This window comes from Macrotis lagotis, chromosome 1, assembly GCF_037893015.1.
Source record: "Macrotis lagotis isolate mMagLag1 chromosome 1, bilby.v1.9.chrom.fasta, whole genome shotgun sequence".
In the NCBI taxonomy this organism is placed as follows: Eukaryota; Metazoa; Chordata; class Mammalia; order Peramelemorphia; family Peramelidae; genus Macrotis; species Macrotis lagotis.
In genome coordinates this window covers 678,154,037-678,179,097 of record NC_133658.1, presented here as the reverse complement: position 1 = coordinate 678,179,097, position 25,061 = coordinate 678,154,037, and the positions used below count along the sequence as shown (strand labels likewise).

The following is a 25,061-nucleotide window of genomic DNA, read 5'->3' as shown; positions in this document are numbered from 1 at the left end:
GGCCTAGTAATTAACTTGGGGGGTTAGGAAAGACCCCTTGTATGAGGTGCCACTTGAGTTGTACTTTGAGGAAACTGAATTCTAAGAGACATGGGTAGCAGAACTGAACAAAGGCATAGGTCCAGGGCTGTTGTATATGAAGACCACATATCAGATTTATTGAAATGTAGAATGGGTGAGGGGGGAGTGATGTGATGTCAGACCAGGTGGATATCTGGAGCCAGATAGTGGAGAACTTTAAATCTCAAGCAATGGAGTACACATTTTGTGATAGATGCCATAGAAAACCATTGAGGTTTCATGATCAGTGGTATAATATGGTCAGTTCTGTGTTTTAATAATATCTAGAATTTAGTTCTTTAGTAAAACATGGTTAGAAGGGTATAAGACTAGAGGCAGTTGTAATATTTCAAACAATAGGTTGTGGGTTATTATTGATAGTCCTTAAAAGGAAACTGAGAGTATGGATAGCCACTGTCTTAAAATACCATTTGTTTTTCCCATCTGTAAAATGGAAATACGAATATTATATTATCAGACTCAAGAGTTTGTGCTTTGCATTAGCTAAGTGACATGGCAATGGAAACAATGATTACCCCATAATTTTTTTTCTATAATTTTGGGTGAGTTACATGTTTGGAAGATTTTGGTTTTATTATTAAGATGGCTACATGTAGCTCCTGTTTGACAATTTAAGATCTCAAACTTCTGCCTTTATTTATAATTCCTTAGAGATGTTTTAAATTATTTTATTTTGTATAGTATCCAGTGATGAGAGGACATGATCTTGCTGCTGCCACCCCATATGCTACTCAGAGATCATCTATTCTACCTCTTTATGAAGTGAGTTTATAGCTTTAAATTTTTCTGAGTTATTTAAAACATGTTTATATTACATAGTTTGGAAGTGAAATGTAGGCAAAATATTACAGCTAAACAATTTTGTTTCAGAATACTTTTCAGGAATTACAAGTAATGAGGCGAAGTTTGAATTTGTTCAGAACACAAATGATGGATTTAGAACTGGCGATGTTACGTCAACAAACCATGGTTTACCATCATATGACTGAAGAAGAGAGGTAAAAAAGACCATATTGCTTTTTATTCATTTAATTAAATTATTTTGTTGTAAAATAGTTGCCAAAATGATTTAAGCTTGATTGTCTAAATTTATTTAGCATGCAGTTCATTTCTTGGGTGAAATGTTGGGTGTAAAGCAACTAAACTTTTTTATATTAGGTATGTTTTTCTTTTTTTTCTTGCATGGATCCTTGAGGTTTAATTGAGGAAGTGAAGAAAAAATTTAGGTTTCTAATCACCATTCTTTAGGGTTAGCTCTTTCTAGTTGTTATTTATTATTATTATAATATTGAAATCTGCCTTTCATTCACACTTTTCCATGTAATTAAAAATGTTAGATATGAAGTTGATCAACTTCAGAGTTTGAGGAATTCAGTCAGAATGGAGCTTCAGGAACTAGAACTACAGCTGGAAGAACGTTTACTTGGTCTGGAAGAGCAGCTTCGTATTTTGCATGTCACTTCACCTTATCGTTCTTCAACTCTCATGGTGTGTATAACAAAATGATTAATTGTATGTCTCCAATAAAATTTTTTTCTTTTTCTTGCATGGGAGGGATTTCATCACATTTCAGAATAAATAATGTATTAAACTGAAATGATTTCCTAGTTCTCATGTTACTATGCATCAAATACCATGACAATCATATGCTAACAAAGAATTGAAAATTGAGAAATTGAAAATCCTCAAATGGGTGGTATGTGAATGTGATGGAGTACTATTATTCTGTAATATGAATGAGAGACCAGAAAAGTGGAAAGACTTGCATGAACTGATGCAGTGAAGTTAGCAGAACCAGGAGAACACTGTATATATTAACAGCAACATTGTGAGATGATCAATTATGATGGACTCAGCTCCTCTCAGTAGTTCAGTGATCAAGACTTGTGATGGAAAATACCATCTACTTCCAGAGAAAAAACTATGGAGTCTGAATGCAGAGCAAAGTATAGTTACTTTTTATAAGTTCTTTTATGTTTTTCTTTCTTTCTCAGTTTTTTTGTCTTTTGTTCTGATTCTTCTTTCACAACATGTTTAATATGGAAATATGTTAAACACAATGGTATATATACAACCTGTTTCAGATGTGACGCTCAGAAGATTACAAAAAGATGAATATTGAAAACTATCTTTGCATATAATTGGAAAAATAAAATAACATTAAAAGGCAATCATGCCACAACTTGTTCAGTCATTCCCCACTTGATGAACATTCCCTCAATATCCAATTTTTTGCCACCAAAGAGCTACTATAAATATTTTAATACATTATAGGTCCTTTTCCTTTTTCTTTAACATCTGTGGAGTTCAAATCTAGTTAGTGGTATTGCTGAGTCATAAGACATGCAGTTTTATAACTTTTAGGCATAGTTATAAATTGTTTAGAATATTTAGATGTTTACAACACTTTAATGTACCCATTTTCCCTCATTCTGATAGGTGTGAAGTACCACCTCAGAATTTTTTTAAATTTCGTTACTCTGATGAGTCATAATGACATGATTTCTTCTGAAAACTTTATGTTCATATTCTTTGACCATTTATTTGTGGGGAATAACTCTTGTTTTTATTCATTTGCTTCAGTTCCCTCCACAGTTGATAAACTAGACCTTTACCACAGAAACTTGCTGTAAAAAGTTTTGATATGACTTTATTGTCAAAATGTGGTTTCTTTTATTATTTCATTTAGTTGGATCTCTTTTTGCTTTTCGAGGATCATGATAGCTACTCCTGCCTTTTTTGTTCCAAGTAAAGTATAATAAATTCTGTTTCAGCCCTTTATTTTAGCTCTGCATATATATTTTTGTTTCAGTTATATGTTTTGGGGGCAGCTAGGTGGCACAGTGTATTGAGCACTGGCCCTGGAGTCAAGAGGACCTGAGTTCAAATCCTACCTCAGATACTTAATAATTGCCTAGTTGTGTGACCTTGGGCAAGTCACTTAACCCCACTGCCTTAAAATTTAAAAAAATCCACTCAAGTATATGTCTTGTAAACAACATATTGTTATATTCTGATTTCTTATCCATTCTGCTATCTGCTTCCATTTTATGAGTGAGCTCATGCCATTTACATCATTGTTTTGATTACCAACTGTTTATTTCCCTTTTTCTTTTCCCTTTTATTTTCTTCTGTTTATCCTCCTCTCTCTTTTTATCATGTCTATCCTCAAAAGCATATTTTGCTTTTCACACTGCCTCTTTTAATCCTTTTTTTAATCCCTGTCTTCATCCATTTCTTTTATCCCATTTCCCTTTTATTTTCCTATTGGGTAAGATACATTTTCCATTCCCTGTTCTGGGAAGAGGTATAGTTACTTTTCTCCTGGTCTTTATCCGGGAAGGGACCCTTGCTCCCTTACGACTGATCACAAGCATTCCTCTCTACCCTGGAACTGTGACCCAGAATTGCTTATGGGCAATAGCATTGCTATTCAGCACTATCCACACCGGGGAACAGCAAAGAACCCCCCTGTAATCTCTTTCTGACAAGTTGTCCCTTTGGTTCAGTTTCCAAAGTTGCTACTGCTGCTGCCTCTGTTGCCTCTCATGCCTACCACTGCTGTCTTATATGCCTTGTATATGCTGGACTGACCCATACTCTGGTGTCGCAGACACCTCCTAACCAACCTTCTAAGTGGTTTTAGGCTGGAAAAATGCCTTAGTTCTGCCACTCCAAAATTTGATTTTAGGTGTTATTTTAAAATTGTTTGGAAGGAAGGTGGCTAGGTGGCACAGTGGATAGAGCACTGGCCTTGGAGTCAGGAGTACCTGAGTTCAAATCTGGTCTCAGACACTTAATAATTGCCTAGCTGTGTGCCTTGGGCAAGCCACTTAACCCCATTGCCTTGAAAAATTAAAAAAAAAAAATTCTTTGGAAGTGTTTAGCTAGGTTGGTTGCTGCCTCTAATATATCGTCTCTGCTTTAAACATATTGTATCTAAGTTCCCTTTCATTTAATATCAACTCTTTATTTTACAGTATTTATTTAGTTTTCTTTTCCTTCCTTTGTATGTGTACTAGATTCTAATCAATTGAGGTTTTAGACTAAACACTTTCAAATTAGTGATAAAAGAAATGCCCTTTACATTCTTACTGTTTTTACCTCTGTCCATATTTCTGAATAACCTTCTTATGAAATTTGAGTCTTCCCCGCTTCCAACAGTCATAATGTACTTCTTTGTAGTGTGCAAAAATAAATGACTTTTCATTTTGAGTATATTTAACTAGCATTAAGTAGAGCAGAAAAAGATAGAAGCAACACTGTTAATGCATCATGTAAATCCCCTAACATCCATAAATTGATTTTTTAGTTACTTTTTAGTTGACTTAAAATGAAAGCATATTTGAGTAGTTATATTCATATCTATGATGAAATAGAATCATAATGGTTATAGTCTTATTTTGATAACAGCTGTTAAATAAAAGTCACTCCTATTTTTAAGTTTCATGAAATGTGAAAATGACTTATGTAATAGATGTATGCTTCTCCAAATGCTATTCAGCCAATTCTTTTTAGTTCTGCATGGAATATTTGAATTTTTTTTAAATCTTTTTTTTTTCTCCTCTTATAGGGAATGTATGGAAGTAGAAGTGCTGATAACTTGTCGTGCCCTTCTCCATTGAATGTAATGGAACCAGTAAGACTTTCTCTTTTTAAATTATTGTAGAAGGGACAGATACAGGATGATGACATTTCATAAGTAAAGATCCTTCTAAGTGTAGATGTAGTTTATTACAATATGTAAAATTTAGTTGTTAGAAAATTGCAGATGATGAATTTGATATTTTTGCAAGTCTTGTACAGCTTTGGTTCTCTAGAAAGCTGTTTATAATGATTTCTTTTTATGGCCCCCCCAAATAAAATACATCATCAAAAGTGCCTATCATTTCTTTTAAGGAATTTATATTTTCACACTCAATGCTATATCTTTTAACAAGAATAAAATCCAGAAAGTTACTGAATCCCTGAATCATTTTCATACTTTTCTTTTGAAGTTCTTTAAGCTACTTGAAATCACTTTTTTTTAGAGGAAACATATTTAATAATCAGCAGTAAGATTTTAAGATGCCATTGTTATAACAGCAGAATCATAATAAATTATTGTATTTCATTAATTACTTTTAAAATTTATCATATTTCACAAAGTATTTGTTTTACTTGTTCATAAAACAAAGGCAGTGTTTATAAATGACTAAATTAATGAAGTGGTGTTTGTCATGGGTTTTTTAAAATATCATAGTACTTCCTGGGAATTTGCTTCTTTGAGTCGAGAAGCGCTGTTTTCTTTTCTCTCAAGGAGAGAATACAATAACTCATTCTCTGATTTTCTAGGTCACTGAACTGATGCAAGAACAGTCCTATTTGAAGTCTGAATTGGGGCTAGGACTTGGAGAACTGGGTTTTGAAATTCCTCCTGCAGAAAGTTCAGAATCTGTTTTCTCCCAAGCCACATCAGATTCTTCTTCTGTGTGTTCTGGTCCCTCTCGTGGGAATAGAAGAGCTGGAGTAATCTCTACTGACTCAGCTGGCAAGGCCAAGACCCATTTGCCAAGCAAGAAGGTATTTAGAGCTTCCGTGGCCTTAACACCAACTGCTCCATCTAGAATGGGCTCAGTGCAGACTCCTCCAGTTCCTGAAAATTCTGAGGAAACTGGAGTTGCTGAGGAAACTATAGAATCTAAATCTGAAATGGAACAAAAACTTGAAAATGTGCCATTGCTACCAGCATCTGAAGAAAGTCAGAAAAATGTGGAGCATGATGAGTTACAGCAAGTCATACGGGAGGTGAGCAAACATATATTTTAATTGCTTTAATTTGGAGATTTGTAAGAGCTAGAGATTTTATTTAGATTTAACTCACTGACTTAAGTACTTGTGATTCCCCGTGTGATAATAATTTTTGGAAGATCTTTTAGCTCAATTGTATACTGAGAAAGTAATCCTTCATTCATCTACTAAGTGACTTCCTATTGCCTCTTGAATCTAATACAAACTCCTCTGACTTTTAAAGTCTTTACAACTTGGTGCCAGTGCTGTGGACTGGCCAGATTATTTTTCTCACTATTCCTTATATGACTATTTCCTGTCTCTGTGTCTTTACTTATTTTCCCCAATGCCTAGAATGTACTACCACTTTCACTCCACTTCTTAGAATTGTTTATGTCCTTAAGTATCACTTTTTTTTTAAGATTTCCCCAGCCATCTTCTCATGATTTCTCCAAACCCCCATATTGCATCCCCCAATGAATGGCTTATAATTTCCTTAAAGGCAGGGACTATTTGATTTTTTCATAATTTACTCTGTTTGGCATGTATTTGGAATTTTACCATCCTTAACAAATCTGTAATGGGAAAGAAAGTAGTATGATTGCAGAGATAGAGTTACCAATACAACATAGAAGTTTGTGGAGTGATGCTGAGAGGAAAAGTACCTCTCTTCATGTATTTCTTTTTTTTTGTAAGAGGAGATAATCACAATTTTACTGTTTTTTTAACTTCTTTAATTTGAACTAATATGATTAAAGAGTATATATATAAATATATATAAATATATATGTGTGTATATATATACATATATATGTGTGTGCGTGTATATATATATATATATATATATATATATATGAATAGACATACACATACCATAGTAAGGGATGGAAAGAATCTGCTCTAGTTTATTTTTGTAGGTGGGAAATGGTGTAGAGAGAGACTTTGAGACCAAATAAACAGAATGACAACAGAGAGGGGAGAAAGAAATGTGAATACTATAATGTTTGGATTATGTTTTGGATATAATCCAAAAAATTCTTGTTGGAAAAGAAAATTTTGTTAGCCAGTAATATTGTTAGTAGAATTTTAGGGGTAGGTGTGTGTGTGTGTGTGTGTGTGTGTGTGTGTGTGTGTGTGTGTGTATTTATTGCTTAACAAAAGAAGAATCTTTAAAGTCATCACTATACTGGTGACTTCAGTCCTCATTTGATTTAATGTTCATCTTTGCAGTCCAATATTTTTCTTCAGAATTTGTCCAACAGAGGTTATAATTCAAGATCTATACTAAGAACTTGGATCCTTTCCCATTGGTTAGAAAAGAAGGTTCACATAATCTCAGGGTTGGAAGCAACTTAAAGATAACCCATATCTGTACAGAATTCCTGAGGAATAACATCTGTCCTTCACTTTGAAGACTTTTTATGAGAGCAAAACCCAGTCTTAAACCCATTATAGTTTTGATAGGTCTCTTTCAGGAATTTCTTTTCATTATATTCAAGTTAAATATGTCTCTTGTTTCAAGTATTGTTCACTATATCCAGAAAGATCAAATCTAATCTTCCTTCCACATTACATCTCTTTATATAGAGACATAGTTTTCATGTCCTCTTTTAACTCTTCGGACTGAATATCCCCAGTTCCTTCAACCAATTCTTGTTGATTCCCCTTCTAACTGGTCAGTATTCCTATCTCCTTTCCAATTCACCCTCTCCATAGCTGCCCCAATATATCACTTAAAAAACTTTTCAGTGTCTTCTTCCCCTAATCTGACATGTAAGAACACATACAACCTATATGCCTCCAACCTATCTGCCTTCCATATACACATTATTCTATCTAAATGTTCCATTTACGTTGATATTCCTGAAATTCCTGGAATTTACTATTCAATCTCTTACTTAAATGCATTCACATAATCTCATCCCTATACATCTTTCCCTGTCTGCCTTCTGTCCAACCTTAACTCAAATGTGACCTTCTTTGCCAGGAGGCAAGAAACCTTTCTGATCCTTTTCTTAATTTGATTTTCCTTCTAAAATGAAAAGGTGATTGGGAGGGTTGGTTGTAGAAGGTGAATCTTAGAGTTCAGACTACCATAAGGTTCATTAACTTCTGTATATACCCTAACTTCAGGTAATTTGTTACTCTATACTGGGGAAGTCAAGTTCCCTATGCTGATGAAATCACAGATCTTTAGCAATGATAAAAAACAACAAAGAAGCAACTTCTCTGTTTATCTGTTAAATTATCTCCTCCTCTAAATCCTGTTAAAAATAAAAGTTCTTTGAGATGAAGAATTGTTTTTCATTTTGTCTTTTTCTCTTCCCAATGCCTTTCACAAAGATGTTCAATAAGTGATTTAGGGAAAGGAAAAGTACTGATGTTAAATGTTTTACAATACTTCTTTTTAACAGCTTTCTTGATAGTCTTGCTCAGTCAATAGACCTTTATCTGATTTAAATTTTATCCTTTTCTCTGGTTTTATGTGACCTTATGTTGTGAAGGAAGGAGGTAGACTGCCTTAGGATATGTTTGGTTGGATTATAATGTACGTGAGCAATGGCCTATAACTGTTTACTGCTATTAAAAAATACAAAGCTGCTTACCAGAATGGCTGAATATGTTCCCACAGAAACTAATTCAACAATGTTAAATGTCAAATACTGAACAAGTAGTTGCATTGTTTTATGAGAATTCTTCCTTGCCTCATTGAAATATTGATGGTTTGGTTTATCACGTTTAAGTTTTTTTCTTGGACATCAACTCTGCCAATATAATTTTAAAAAGCAGGTGTTTTACTTAGCTTTATTGTAATTTCTTTGTGATATGAAGAAGGCAACTTTTTCCCATGGAATGGTTGTTGGAATTGAATGATCCATAACTGTGTAAGTAATGAGGGGTTTTTTTCCCTTCAAATCCATCTTCTCTATATCTTCACACCAAGAAAAAAAAAATCTTACTTGGGCTGATTATTTCCTGACTCAGGATAAATTTCCATCTTGGTGGATAGATGTGTTTAAATACACCAAATTGCTAATAAAATGGATTTTACCATCTTTCTCTCTCATGCTTCCCCCACTTTGAGGGGAGTCCACTACTGCCCAGATAGAGAACACTATATTCCTCTAAAGACCATAGGGTATGAGGGTTTTATATAGGCATTTCCACATGAGCTTATCAATGAACCTTCAGTGTTTACATACCTTTCTTTTCCCAGTATATATATATTGCACCACCTAGCTGCCCCTTCAATATATTTTTTTGTCTATCATTCCCTCCCGGACCCAGTGTTCATTTTTTCCCTCTACTGTCAGCATTCCTCAATCCTCCATTCTATTTCTTATCACCCCCTTAGAATGCTTCATTATCTGAGCAAAAACCTTTTTTCTCTACTTTCTTTGTGGGAAACATCCTGTCTACTTCCAATTTATCCCAATAGCTATGTTATTTCTCTCTTTTTTTATTTTTATAATGCCTTGTTTAATCCTTTTATTGCAAGCAAACACTATAAAATTCTAACCCTACTTCTTACCTTTTACTTTGCGGTTGCTGAAATTAAAATATGGCCCTCCAAATTTATATGCTTTGTCCTTTCCTATGGAAACTTTACTTGCCAATCCCTCCAGTTCAGTGAATTAAATGAAGTCATATCCTTGCTTGTCCTTTATCCTTTTTGCAACTTAAGAGAGAAACTGTGCAACTCTATCATTAGCTACTTTTAGCTATTCAAAATCTTATGACTTTAGAATTTGATTTAGTCTTTCTCCTTATCTTGTACTCTGTACTCCTTTCCATATCACCTCACTCCCCTATATTTACCAGATTTGTTAGTTCCTCAAGGTCAGGGACCATGAGTGTGTTAGTGGTTTACTAAACCACTATTATTATTGCCATGCTCTGTACATAGCAGGTGCTCAGTTTGTTGAATTGAGAAGAGTTAAAATAGACCATTAAGAAAGAAAATTGTATTCTTAGGATCAGCCCATTGTAGAAGCACCATTTACTGATTTCAACACTTGCAAATCAGCAGCTATTTTGCAATATATATAATCCTCAAGAACTACCAGGAGTCCTGAAAATGTTGCTCAGGGTCACATAGTATATGTCTCAGAGGAAGGGCTTAAACTTTAGTTATGGACATGATGTCTTACGACCATTAGTGCAAACTGCTCTAGAGCAAGAACTGTTTTTATTTTTTCTTTCAATTTTCAATGCTTACTCATAGTGTCTCTCATAAATGATTTTGTGAAGATTCTTCCTTTATAGGGGCAGCTAGGTGGCTCAGTAGATAGAGCACCAGCCCTGGAGTACCTGAGTACAAATGCGGCTTCAGACACTTAATAATTACCTAGCTGTGTGGCCTTGGGCAAGCCACTTAACCCTATTGCCTTGAAAAAACTAAAAAAAAACTAAAATAAAATAAATTTAAAAAAAGATTCTTCCTTCATAGAGTAAGGTCACATGATTTTGAGACTTCTGTTTCTCAGGATGCTAAATTGTCTCCATAAACTCAATAATAGCCTCATAATATTACCTTTGCTAATGGAATAACTAAAACATCAAATAAGTTTAGAAATTTGAGCATTGTCATACAGGACAAAATTTATTAATGTAGTTATTAGTCTATGCATTTTATTCAACTTGGATTTTTTTTTTTTTTTGAAAGGCAAATGGGGTTAAGTGGCTTGCCCAAGGCCACACAGCTAGGTAATTATTAAGTGTCTGAGACCAGATTTGACCGCAGGTACTCCTGACTCCAAGGCTGGTGCTTTATCTACTACGCCACCTAGCTGCCCCCTCAACTTGGATTTTTAAAAAAGGTTTCCACCTTATTTCATTCTCTTGCTTGTCTCTTTGAATTCTTTAAGAATTCAAGAATTCATTATCTGAACAAAAACCCCTTTTCTCTACTTTCTTTGTGGGAAACATCCTGTCTACTTCGAATTTATCCCAGTAGCTATGTTATTTATCTTTTTTATTTTTATAATGCCTTGTTTAATCCTTCTTTTATTGTAAGCAAACACTATAAAATCCTAGCCCTACTTCTTACCTCTTCCTTTACAGTTGCTGAAATTGAAATATGGCTCTGTGCCTTATTTTTTCTGTGCCATATGTCTTCTTTAAGAATTCAGAGAAATTTTCCTTACTCATTTTCCTTTGAATTCATTTATCAAGAGGTTTCAAGCTATTCTGTATTTATGTTTTAGCATTTCTGGGGATATAGTTGTAATTGCAATATTATTCCTTTCCCATGGAAGTTTCTTCTTTACCTTTTTTAAGCCTGTAGTGTTTTTTATTATATTAGGATTTTTTTTTCCCAAAAATATCCCAAATAGTACTAAGATGGTATAGGGTTTTCTGTAAGCACTCAGGAATGCTTGTTGATTGACTAGTAAAAAAAAATTCAGGTCTTCACAATAGTTACATTCAGTACCAGTTCATTAAAAAAATTACTTCTGAAATGCTCTTGCTCTTATCACAACATACTTACTTTTACTTAAAGTTTAGAAATAGGAAGGGGAATAAAAAACATGGGAATGTTTTGATGTAATGTAACTCAGAAGATTATTTCTTCAGTTAACTTTAACAACAATAACTAGTAGGTTTCACTTAGTTTATGTAATATGTTTCTTCTTGACATGATAGAGAAAGATGAAATATCATTTCTGGATGTTCTTCAATTAAAATGTGTTCAGGTCGTACTTTGGAACATTTTTAGGAAATGGATGAGGCTAACAGGAAAGTGTAGAAAGTAGAATTTTTAAAAACTAGGCACCAAGTATCTCAAGTGCTAATTTGGGAAGGCACATGTAAACTGTATGTTGAAACTGCACATTTACTTTTTACAAGGGCCTTATTTGGAGGTGATGCTATATATTTGCAAAGAAAGGGTTGGATAAGTATACCCAGTGTCTTATCATCCAGAGAAGGAAATACTGATGGAATTGCTATTTTCTTGGGATGTACTATATCTCTACAAAGAATAAAATTGTGTCTTCATGGTACCCTGAAGGGAAAAAAGAAAAATGTACTAAAATACATTGTCTAAAAATTTATTTCTGATGTTTTTAGATATTACGAAAATACACAAAGGAGTTTTCCAAATGAAATATACTAAGCAATAATTTCTTCATCCCTTTAAAAAATATGATAAATTATAAAAAATGAGCTTTCCTTTAAGGCACTTTATTTTTATTAGGAACAAATATTATATTTATGTCATTTGCTACTAATGTTGGTTATTTATCAGTTATTTGTTATTTTACTTATGTTGCTATGAACATTTTAAACCATAAAGGAACAGAAGATACCTTAAGAAGAACATGAAATTAGATTGATTTATTCTGTTAATTTATTTTTCATATCTGGCCATTGGACAGCTAGGCAACACAGTGAATAGAGCATCGGCCTTGGAGTCAGGACAATGGGAATTTGAATCCAGCCTCAGACACTTGCCATTTACTAGCTGTGTGACCTTGGGCAAATAATTTAACCTGATTGCCTTACATCCAAGGCCATCTCCAGTCATCCTAATTTGTATCTGGCCACTGGACCCAGATGACTCTGGAGGAGAAAGTGACACTGGTGACTTAGCACAGCAGCCCCTCATTCAAATCCAATTCATGTGTTTGTCATGGCATCACCTCCCTGATGTCATGGTCTTCTTCAAAAATGAAGGAGAAAACATTATTTTTAAAAACATTATTTTCCATGGTCTTTGTATCCTAGAAAAGCTATTGAGGTTCTCTAAAAGAGGAAGGAGTTTTAGGTTTTAGCCTTTTCTTTCTATAAGCTAATGATTTTGTAGAATAATCAAGTACTTTTGTTATATTCTAATTCCTTGTTTGATATGGTTGTTGTCACTACATTTAGTTCAATTATATAAGTATGTTTTTATTAAGTACCTGCTATGATTTTTACAAGTCAGTCCCTGTCCTCAAGGAACTTAAATTCTTCTAGGGAATAATATGTGTAATAGTAAATATGAAATGATTTCAGTGAGGTAGGCAGCACCAATTGGGTAGATCAGCAACTGCTTCTGGAGCTGAACCTTGAGAGATTAAAAATTCAATGAAAAAAAGATCAGGAGAAAGTATTCTAGATTTGGGGAACAGTTGTGCAGAGGCACAGAGATAGGAAATAAAATGTAGATAGCTAGTTGAACCTGGAAAGGTAAGGTGGAGCCAGATTGAGGAAAGAAAAAGTTCATATTTTAGTTTTGAAGCAATAGGAAACTTCTGAAACTTCTTAAACCAGGCAGTGACCCTTTCCTTTAGGAACATCAGTTTGGCAGCTGTGTGGGCAATGGAATCGGAGAGGAAAAGAGACTAGAAGCTGGAAAGCCAGTTAATATATTAATGCAAAAATGTAACTAGGGTTTGAATTTGTGGTGTAAATAGAAATGGATGGATGAGATAGGTCATTTAATTTCTCTGACCAGATTCCTCATTTGCAAGGTGAAGGGGATTGGACTAGATAGCTAGCAACAAAGAAAGATTCTTTTCAAGATATACATTTGTGATCCTTTATTTGCCATCCTTTGTTGCAAAAGTAAAATGGACAATACTTGAAAGGAGGGATTAGCATGAGTGAAGAATAAAAGATAACAATAGGATTTTGAAGCTGAGGGCCTCAAATACTGTGCCCCAGACTGAGAAATAGAAAATTTGGGGAAGGAGTTAGTTTAGGAAAAAAAAAAGTTAATTAGGTTTCTTTTAGACATACCAAGTTTAAGATTCTTTGGGACATTTCTACGGAAATGTGTCCAGTGGTCACTCAGAAAAGAGACTAGGATTAGCTTGGTAGATTTAAAAACTCATATGGGGCTGAGTATTCACAAAAAAAAAGTGTAGAGAAAAAGAAAAAGCTCAGGGCTATCCCTGGTGATAAGGGAAATACATGGGTGATGATCTAGCAGGATTTGTGAAGACAGCCTACAACATAGTAGGCTATATTTGTGTTTATTCCCTTCCTTTCCCTTAGGAAGATAATCCAGGAGAATCAGAAAAGTTTTGAAAGGCAAGGTTATCTAGAAGAAAATAGGTGATGATCAGAAATGTTAATGTTTTAGAAATCTGACTGGAAAGCTTGGGGTTAGTGAAGATAGAGGGATAGAAGATAGAAGTCTATGGGATTTTACATTTAAGAGATCATTAGTAAATTAGGAAAGAACAATTTCTGCCCAATGGTGGGGTCAGAAGCCATAAGCACTGAAAAATGTTTGGAGGATAAGGCAGATTCAAGGACTATAGATACACATCTTTTTCAAAATTTGAGTGAAAGGAAAAAAAAAGGGATGATATATGATAACTTAAGGGATGGCAAGGTCAAAAGATTTTTTTTTAGGATGAGTAAAGTCTAAGAAAATTTTGTAGGCAGCAGGAAGATAGGGTTATTAAAGAGACAAGTTCACAAAAGAGATTGGAAAAGGGGAAAAGTAGAGGGGCTGGCAGAGTGCAGAGAGGGAGCTCATAAAGAATTGTTTCTATTTTTTCCTATGATAAGAGAGATGGAAAAGGTGGGGGAATGGCAGTCAGTGATTTGAGAAAAGTTTGGAGCAGATTTTGGTGTGAGAGAGTACCATAGAGACTCAATCAGGTTTCCTTAGATCTTTAAGTGCCTTAAAATCTTCACTTGTTCTCTTGTTTTATAAAACAAAAAAAAGACTAAAAGAACCTTACTCAAAAAAAACTATAAATCCTTGATAATTTGTCCATCCATTGATAACTCTTTAACAGTTTCAAATGAAATTTCATGAAATGAATTTGTTCTATATATTAATAAATACTAGATAAAATACTTCTAGGGACGGCTAGGTGGCGTAGTGGTTAAAGCACCGGCCCTGGAGTCAGGAGTACCTGGGTTGAAATCCGGTCTCAGACACTTAATAATTACCTAGCTGTGTGGCCTTGGGCAAGCCACTTAACTCCATTTGCCTTGCAAAAACCTAAAAAATCTATAATACAAAATTTGTATAAGTGATCTTTTTCAATGTGTTTGTATTTTTTATTGGTTTCAGTATTATAGTACTATGAAATTATAGTACTGTGAATGAAAAGAGACCTTACATTTTGTGCTTTGTACTATATGTAACAATTTAAATGCATGTTAAATATTGTTCCTAATCATTATAGGTTATTTAAAAATTGAATTGTCTTTAATCTTCCCCACACCCTTTCTTTCTCATTTTAGATTAAAGAATCTATTGCTGGGGAAATTAGACGTGAAATTGTCAGTGGACTTTTAGCAGCTGTATCTTCCTCAAGTAGGACTGCTAATTCTAGACAAGATAAATAACCATGAATGGGTATTACAGGTAAGTTTTCAAAATTTACTTCATTGTCACCGATGTAAATTAAAGCATTGGAAAGAAAATACTATTTTCATAGCAATAGAGACATTTAGTAGGAAATTTATTCCTTTTATCTAACATTAACAGGTAGCAGAAATTATCTGGGAGACTGCAAAACAACTATAATAATGAACTTAAAAGGACTAATCAAATTCTTTTGTTCTGTATAATTTTGTCATGTTGACTTATTGCTTGAAATGAATGACCTTCACATTTGGGCTCTGATAGTGTGATGTGATAATTGTATGGGTTATGATAGGATTTTGCTTCTGAGGTTTATTTGGAGAATCAAACATAAAGGCATTCTTAAGGGTTTTTTTCCCTTATAATTACCATCTTAGGACTCAATTTTATGCATTTATAACCAGACATCTGAATTTGGGTTTTTTCCCCACAAAAAATAAATGGACATTTAATAGTTAATTGATGAAGACAAATTTTTTTTCACTATAATGTTGACAGTGTTTAAAAATATGACACAAATTTGACTTCTTTCAACCCAACTCTGCCCCACCCAAACAGGCACAAACACTTTACCAGGGGTAGGGAATGTCCAACTTACAGGTCATATAAGACCCACAAAAATCATTTGGTCTGGTACTACCATGACAACCACAGGTAGAACTCAGAATGCAATAAATTTAGGAGCTTTTTAGGGGTGAATTAATTAAATGTTTGACCAAATAAGACAGGCTATCATGATTATGATTTTATAAATATCCAAATGACTCTTGGCAGAAAACAAATCCTGCATATCTTAAGATGATAAGAATGCTGGACTTGGAATCAGCAAGCCTTTTTTTTTTCCAAATCCCTCCTCTCACACTTTCTCCACACATGTGATTCTGGATAAGTCTTAATCTTTTTATGTCTTGCAATTTAGCTATGAAGTCTCTAGAATTTAGCTATGAAATTATAGAAATCATTGCATTTTGAAACATAATAGATGATGGGGTCCTCACATACTTTACATATTTACTGATAACAATTATGAAAAAATATTTCTAATGATGGTTTGAAAAGAATGTTTAGTAAACTTACAGAAAATTAGAGGGATTACTATTTTGACAAATATAAATATGGTGCTGTTATATATTTAGATGAAGTATAAATATTTTATTTTTAGAAACCATATCACAATAATGCTGTGATTATAGCTAATCAATATTCATGGCTATTAAAATCTTTGAGCTCAGCGCAATCCCACTAGAATAGGACTAGGAAAGAATTTTTCCCCAGTAGTTAATGATTTTTAAATATTAATATTTGAGAGAACTAATAATATCTCTTTCCCTCCTCTTTTGTTTCTCCCAAAGGTTGATGTGGACCAGATTAACTATGGACTTTTGGAATTATGACGGTGTACACTGGTGGAGGTGTCAAGTTATCTTTTACTTGTACTTCAGGAGACACTATTGCTGCTGAGATGGGCTACTGTATACAATGTACAATGTTTATTTCTTTTATGCATATCTTTTATTTTTTTAACCATACATAGAAATTTAGGCACTTTGTAGAATATATATGGCTTTTCTAAACTATCAAGACTGGCAATTTAAAAAAAAAACCCTAATATTTATTTGTATGTCTATTTTCCATTTGTTTCCCTGTGTAGAATTATATTTTCAAACTTGAAGACTTCCAGACTTAACAGACTTATAAATAACATATTTCTTTTGTCTAGCTTCTTAAAACACTGACCTCTGTGAGGTATTTACTGTGCAATAACTGATTCATTTTTGAGAGCTTGAAACAACCAATGATTTTTTTTCCACTGCTGTTACTTATTGCCACTCCCAAGAAGAAGAAAATATTCTTTTGTAAAAATTGCTTTAAATTGTTGGGGAAGTTACCAGTAACAGTATGTTTAGAATTAATGAAATAACCTAAAACTACTTAAAGTTCTTACACTGTAGGCCTTATCTCTGCACAAATAATTTAACCTAATTTTATTATGCTTACATAGTATTCTTTTTTTTTTAATGTGCCTTATTTTAAACACTATGCATTTTTTTTGCATTGGCCATAGAATTGTATTATATTAAGAAAAGTTTTCTTTTCTTTGTCTCAGACAAAATAAATCAATGTTATAAAAATAATGGAACTCATGATATGAAATAGAAATGGGTGGAGAAACAGTATTTTTGTGGGAAAATGAAAGTAATTTAGATTTTTTTTTGGCCCCACAAATGATTTTATTTCAGTTTTTACCATCAAAAACATGTTCCAATGGGAGGAAAAATGAAATAAAAGGGGCTACTGTTTGGTTTTGTATGTGGTCAAATAGATGTGTAAAGTAGCATGTGAAAATTCGTTGGAATTCTGTGTTTATAACTTCCAACTTCTATTAATTTGGGGGCAGGGTTAAATTCTTAATTAAAAAAATAGCTGAAAGTAGTAAAATTCTTTTAAAAAATATGTCTAAAAAGTTTATAAATGTATGGATTACCACACAGGCTGATTTCTTTTAAAAATATTAAAACAATAAAGTATTTATTTTGCCTAATTTTTTGTTACTTATTTTCCTAAAACTACAACTCTGTGAATTTAGTTGTAAGAGGTAATGTCATGACTGTGTGTAAATAACTTATTCTTCATCAGAGCTGGAGAATATTTTTAAAGCAAAGTTTAGGAAGAGGTCACCTTGGAGGAAACTCCACAAACTGTTTTATTTCTTTATGGCTCACCCGGCTCTTCTCTCTCTGATTATAACACATCTAAGCCTAAATAATTCTTCTCTTAGAAGCCTACTATCAAAACTAGAAGGACACATTCAGAATTTAATTTTTTTTTTTAGATTGTTCAACCTCTCAATTATTTGTAACATGCCAACAGTGGACAAATTAAATTTTTTCTTTTTTTGTTTCATTGATGTTTTTTTCACATCATTCTTTTCCCAGTATCCCCTCTCATAGTAAAGAAAAGTATTAATCAAAAGTAACTTACAAAAGAATCTTGTAGAGTATGTGCCATTCTAAACCATTGGTTCCACAAATTTAAGGATATTACTAACAATGATAAAATACTGAGCTTAAATGCTTAATTTTAACATACCATTTTTCTCAAGCCTACCCACAGATAAATATGCATGGATAGTGATGGAAAATAGGAGGGGGGAAAAATAGTTCCAAGAATGTTCAGTCCTGTCTAATGGTTAGTGGTAAACAAATTAATTTTTTTTTCAAGAATCTATTTCATTGAATAGTAATGAAGTAGAAGTTTCTGTCCCCATCACACTTCAAAGCTTGGATGCTCCAGGGGCTACCTAAAAGTTCAAGGCATGATTGCTGCCCTCAGGTAGTTTATAGTCTATTTTTAAAGAGGCACTGTATATGTACAGGAAAAAGTAGTACTATGAAGCAATATGTAAGAGCCAAATGCAGTGGTATGGGGAAAGTTGTAAGGAGTTGGAGAGAGGATTATTTTGACTAGAAGTTTTGGGAAAGGTTTTGCTAAGGATGGAAGATTCACTTTGGGTTAGAATAGATTAGATAAAACATTTATTAAGGGCTTACTTTGGGTCTGGCACTCCAGTGAACTCTGGAAATACATAGTCCTCATCCTGAAGGAGTTTTTTTCACTTATTTTATTTTTTCCAATTACAAACATAGTTTCCATCATTCATCTCTTTTGTAAGCTTTTGGATTCCATATTTTTCTACCACCCTCCTTTTCCTCCCTCTTCCCCATGGCAGTGAGTAATCTGAGATAGCTTGTACATGTCAGTCATGTTTTACATATTTCCATTTTAGTCATGTTGTGAATAAAGAATTAGAACTAATGCAGGGAGGGCAGCTAGATGGCACAGTGGATAGAGCACTGGCCTTGGAGTCAAATTTGACCCCAGACACTAAATAATTGCCTAGCTGTGTGACCTTCAGCCAGTCACTTAACCCCATTGCCTTGCAAAACTAAAAAAAAAAAAATTTTAAAGTGAATATAGTGAAGAAGCCAAGTAGTACAGTAAATAGAGCACCAGACCTGGAGTCAGGAGGATCTGGATTAAAATCTGGCTTTAGGCACAATACTTACTTAGCTGTGACCTTGGTCAAGTCACTTAATCCCATTGCCTTGGGGAGGGGCGGAGTGAATATAGTATGCTTTGCTCTGCATTCAGACTCAGTTTTTCTCTGGATGTGCTTGACATTTTCCATCACAAGGCTTTTAGTAGTGTCTTTGATCACTGAAATGCTGAGATGAGCTTGAGTTATAGTTGATCATATAATGTTAATGTGTACAGTGTTCTGGTTCTACTCACTTCACTCATCATCAGTTTTTGCAAGTTTTTCCATGCTTTTCTAAAGTCTTCCCATTTATGATTACTTAGTATTCCATCACATTCATAGCCATAATTTGTTCAATTATTGCCCAATTTATGGGCATCCCCTCAATTTCCAATTCTTTGCTATCATAAAAAGAACTGCCACAAATATTTTTGTATAGCTCCATTAGTGGTATTGCTGGATCTATGTTATTCTCCTTTGGTCTTAGTTCCAGTGGGTGTCTCTGTTTTCCCAAATTCTCTCCAACATTGATCACTTTCCTTTTTGTCATTTTACCAATCTGATAGGTGTGAGGTGGTACCTTAGAGTTATTTCAGTTTGCATTTCTCTAATCAATAATGATTTAGAACTTTTTTTATATGATTATAGATAACTTTTAATTTCTTTGTCTGGAAATTACCTGTTCATATCCTTTGACCATTTATCAATTGAGAATGGCTTGTGTTCTCATTAATTTAACTCAGTTCTCTCTCTCTCTCTCTCTCTCTCTCTCTCTCTCTCTCTCTCTCTCTATATATATATATATATATATATATATATATATATATATATATTTTAAAAAGGAATCTTTTTTTTCAGACTTATTATTGTCAGACTTTTATTTCCCAGCTTTCTACAATCTTCCTAATCTTGGTTGCATTGGTTTACTTGTACAAAACATTTTTAATTTAATATAATCAATCTTCCATTTTGCAATGTATATGTTCTTAGCTCATTTGGCAATAAATTCCTCCCCTCTCTATAAATCTGATAGGTAAACTATTATTTGTTCTCCTAATTGGCTTATAGTATCACCCTTTTTTGTCTAAATCCTGTATCCATTAGACCTTATCTTGGTATATAGATTGTGAGATGTTGGTCTTTACCCAGCTTTTGCTATATTATTTTCCAGTTTTCCCTTGTCAAATAATCAAACAGTATCAAAAACTATTAGACAGTGGAGTCTTACAGTCATTTATTACTTTTTCTTTCATGCTATTCTCTGCTACTTTCACTTTATCCCTCCTTACTAGTGTTTTGCTTTTGACTGCTGCCTCTCTCAATCTGCCCTCCCTTCTGTCAACCCCCCCCCCCTTTCCCCTTTCTTTCCACCTTTCCCCTCTTGCATCTTTGTAGGGTAGGATAAATTTCTAAATCCAATTTGGGAATGTATATTATAACTTTTTTTGAACCAAATTTGTTGAGAGTAAGATTTATTCAGTGCTCACACTCCCCCTTTTTTTCCTTTTACTATATAATAAGTCCTTTGTGCCTCTGCAGGTAGTGTTTGCCCTCTTCGGTCTCTGCCTTCTACCAAAAGCATCCTTTTATTCATGTCCTAATTGTTTTATACCCTTCTTATATAAACAAACCATACCCTTTAAGCATGCTCTCAAGAGTTATAAGTAGGACTTCTGGCCAAGATGGTGGAGAGAAGACAGGCACAGTTCTAAAGTCTCCTGATCTTTCCCCCATCTATGATATGAAACAAACCTCTTAACAGAAATCCGATCCACAAAACCTAAAAAGAAAAGCCAGGAGAAAGAACATGTTCCTTAGGATTTGTCTTCCCCAGCCATGGGTGATTCTGGGCACAGAGGGCAGATCAGCCTATTTAGGTTTTAGATTGGAGCTGGGGAGCCTGAGGGCCCGAGAGCCAGACCTGCATGATCAGCAGTGGGGCTAGACTGCTGGGGGCTTGTTTGAGTCAACTAGGGAACAGAGGCACTGATGTTGGCACTGACCCTCTGGATCTTGCTGACAGGGCTGGGTGGGGGGGGAGAGTTCCACCTGGGCTCCTCTGGTCTGAGGAACTCTGAGCCCACAAGTCCATTGCTGAGGCCTCTTCCCAGAGCAAACACAATTACAGATTACTTCTGCCTCAGGCACAAGTGTGTGAGCAGAAGAATCAACTCAGCTGACAGTAGGGAGAGGGATGACCTCACCCCAGGGTAAAGCCCACCATTGATTGAAGGCAAAAGTATTCAACAGCTTCAAGCACTCCCTTCAGGATAAGGGAGTAGACCTCAATCAAGTTCACAGACACTCCAGAGAAAGCAACCAGCACCTCCTACTGGCCAGCCGGAGAAATTACACTCAAGTGAGTAAAGCCTCTAGGCATCCCAACACCAAACCTCTGTGAACCAGCCCCTCCCCAACTCAGGGTCTTAGGGAAATGAAGAAAGGTCAGCAGAAAAGTAGATCCATAGAAAAATTCTTAGAAGGAAAAGACCCTAACTCAGAGAGACCTAGAACCTCTGAGGAGAATATGATCTGGTCTCCAGCACAGAAAGACTTCCTTGAAGAAATAAGGAAGGAGTTTAAAAATCAACTGGAAAATTTGGGAGAGATAATTAAACCTTGCAACAAGAAAACAAATCATTTAGAAAATACAATTGATCAAATATAAAATGAGAATAAATCTCTCAGATCCTCAATTGGACAAATACAAAATGAGAATAATTCTCCCATATCCTCAATTGGGAAAATGCAAAAAGAAAATAATTCTCTCAAAACCTCAATTGGTCAAATGGAAAGCTCTTTCAATAGTAGAATTGACCAATTGGAACAGGAGTTGCAAAAAGTTAATGAAAAAAACCCTCCCTAAAAAAAAGAATGGAGTCTGCAGAAACTAATGACTTCATGTGATAGCAAGAGCCTGTTAAGCAAAATCAAAAAAATAGAAAAAATAGAAGAAAATGTAAAATACCTCATTAGCAAAACCACTGACTTTGAGAATAGGTCAAGGAGGGGCAACCTGAGAATTATTGTACTTCCTGAAAACACTGAAGAGAAAAAAAAAGCCTGGACTTAACATTACAGGATCTAGTGATGGAAAATTTCCCTGATATCATAGAACCAGAGGGCAAAGTAGTTATTGAAAGAATACATCAATCTCCAGAAAAAGATCCTAAAATGAAAACATCAAGGAATGTTGTGGCCAAATTCCAGAACTATCAGATAAAAGAGAAAATCCTACAAGCAGCCAGAAAGAAAAAAATTAAATATCAAGGAGCCACAATAAGGATTATGCAGGACCTTGCTGCATCAACATTAAGGAATGTAAGGGCCTGGAAGGAGATATTTCAAAGAGCAAGGGAACTTGAAATGCAGCCAAGAATCCACTATCCTGCAAAGCTGAGTCTTCTCTTCCAGGGAAAAAAGATGGACATTTAATGCAATGGAAGAATTCTGAAAAGACCAGAGCTAAATAGAAAATTTGGACATTAAACAGGAGGTTCAAGAGACACATGAAAAGGTTAAAAAAGGAAAAAGGGGGGGGGGGTAAAGAAAAAAACTGCTATCCACTAATGAAACTGGCTGTATCCCAGAATGGGGTGAAAGCTTCTCATAACTCTTGAGAACTGTAACTCTAACAGAGAGAATATGGCTAGCCAGAAGTGATGGACACTCATGACTTATCCATGAGACTGATATCCAATGGGATGAAACTGGGAGAAAGACTCTAATAACTAAAGAATTATAACTCTATTAGATAGAATGTACTTAGCTAGAAGTGATGGATACTCAGAATTTTCTATGACTCAGAATGATTTTTAAAAACACTACCTCATTAAAAGGGGGGACAGGAAGGAGATGGGAGGAGGGAGAGGATTGAATGGGGTAAATCTCACTACACTAAGAGGTACAAAATACCTATGGTAATAGAGGGGAAGAAGGGAGAAGATGAGAAACACCTGAATCTTCTCATCAGACTTGACTTAAAGTCAACTTGCATACATACTCAGTTAACTTAAAAAACAACTAACCTGGGGCGGCTAGGTGGCATAGTGGATAAAGCACTGGCCTTGGAGTCGGGAGTACCTGGGTTCAAATCTGGTCTCAGACACTTAATAATTACCTATCTGTGTGGCCTTGGGCAAGCCACTTAACCCCACTGCCTTGCAAAAAAACAAACTAACCTTTCAAGTATTAAAAGTGGAAGGGGGGGTGGAGAAAGGGGGGGAAGGGGAACTAACAAAAGGAAGAGAAAAGGGAAAGGGGAGGAGTGGATATAGGAAGGCAAACACACTGAAGGGGGTGGTATTCAGAAACAATACTGGGGAATATGGATAAAGGGGGAGGAAAAGGGGAAAAATACAGAGGGAAGATATCATGGAGGGCAATAAAGAATTAGTAATTATACCTTTGAATGTGAATGGGATGAAGTCTCCCTCAAAACGTAAGCAAATAGCAGACTGGATTAAAGACCAGAATCCTACAATATGCTGCTTACAAGAAACTCATTTGAAGCAGAGAGATACATATAAAGTAAAGATAAAAGGTTGGAGCAAAATATATTTTGCTTCAGCTAAAGTGAAAAAAGCAAGGGTAGCAATACTTATCTCAGACAAAGCAGCTGCAAAAGTAGATAGCATTAAAAGAGGATAAGGAAGGGAACTATATTCTCCGAAAAGGTACAATAGACAACATGATTTCAATACTGAATATGTATGCATCCAATGGGATAGCATCCAAATTCTTAGAGGAGAAGCTGAAAGAACTACAGGAAGACATAAACAGCAAAACTCTACTAGTGGGAGACCTCAACCTCCCACTCTCAGTTCTAGATAAATTGAATCATAAAATAAACAAGAAAGAAATTAAGGAGGTAAATAGATTGTTAGAAAAACTAGATATGGTAGACTTGTGGAGGAAACTGAATGAGAATAGAAATGAATATACCTGTTTCTCTGTAGTACATGGCACTTACACAAAAAATTGATTATGTACTAGGACATAAAATCCTAATGAACAACTGCAGAAAGGCAGAAATAGTGAATACATCTTTCTCAGATCACAATGTCATAAAAGTTATATGCAATATTGGGTCAAGGAGATATAGACCCAGAACCAATTGGAAACTGAATAACCTCACTTTTAAAGAATGAGTGGATCAAAAAACAAATTTTAGAAAAAATCATTTTATCCTAGATAATGACAATAATGAAACAACCTATGGGATTCCCTCAAAGTGGCTGTCAGGGGATATATTATATCTTTAAATGCTTACTTACATGAATAAATTAGAGAAAGAGGAAATCAATGAACTAAATATGCAACTAAAAAATTAGAGAAAACAAATTAAAAATCCCTAATTAAATACCAAATTAGAAATTCTAAAAATTAAAATTAATAAAATTGAAAGCAAAAAACTATTGAATTAATAAAACCAAAAGTTGGTTTTATGAAAATTGATAAACCTCTGGTTAATTTGATTTTAAAAATGGAGAAAATCAAATTGCTAGTATCATCAATGAAAAATGTGAACTCACCACCAATGAGGAGGAAATTAAAAATTATTTGCCCAACTCTATGCCAATAAATTTGACAATCTAAGTGAAATGGATGAATATTTACAAAAACATAAGTTGCCCAGGTTAAATGAAGAGGAAATTAAATACCTAAACAACCCTATCTCAGAAAAAGAAATTCAACAAGACATCATTGAACTCCCTAAGAAAAAATCTCCAGGGCCTGATGGATTCTCAAGTGAATTCTAGCAAACATTTAAGGAATAATTGGTTTCAATTCTATATAAACTCTTTGGAAAAACAGGGGAAGATGGAACTCTGCCTAACTCTTTCTATGAAAGCA

General features: G+C 34.4%; 1 protein-coding gene across 2 annotated transcripts in view; it reads left to right on the top strand.

Annotated features, from left to right (window-relative positions):
* The window catches only part of ITPRID2 (ITPR interacting domain containing 2), a 46,059-nt gene extending 27,718 nt beyond the window's left edge, over positions 1-18,341 (top strand). The window contains exons 12-18 of one of the 2 annotated variants that reach the window (XM_074215567.1): positions 763-843; positions 952-1,079; positions 1,419-1,569; positions 4,655-4,708; positions 5,416-5,868; positions 15,043-15,166; positions 16,519-18,341. In XM_074215567.1, coding sequence (XP_074071668.1) covers positions 763-843; positions 952-1,079; positions 1,419-1,569; positions 4,655-4,708; positions 5,416-5,868; positions 15,043-15,147 — 972 coding nt within the window. In that variant the 3' untranslated portion in view covers positions 15,148-15,166; positions 16,519-18,341. Of the gene's footprint in view, positions 1-762; positions 844-951; positions 1,080-1,418; positions 1,570-4,654; positions 4,721-5,415; positions 5,869-15,042; positions 15,167-16,518 lie in introns of both variants that reach the window. The other variant, XM_074215566.1, reaches the window with a different exon arrangement.
* Positions 18,342-25,061: the final 6,720 nt, after the last annotated feature.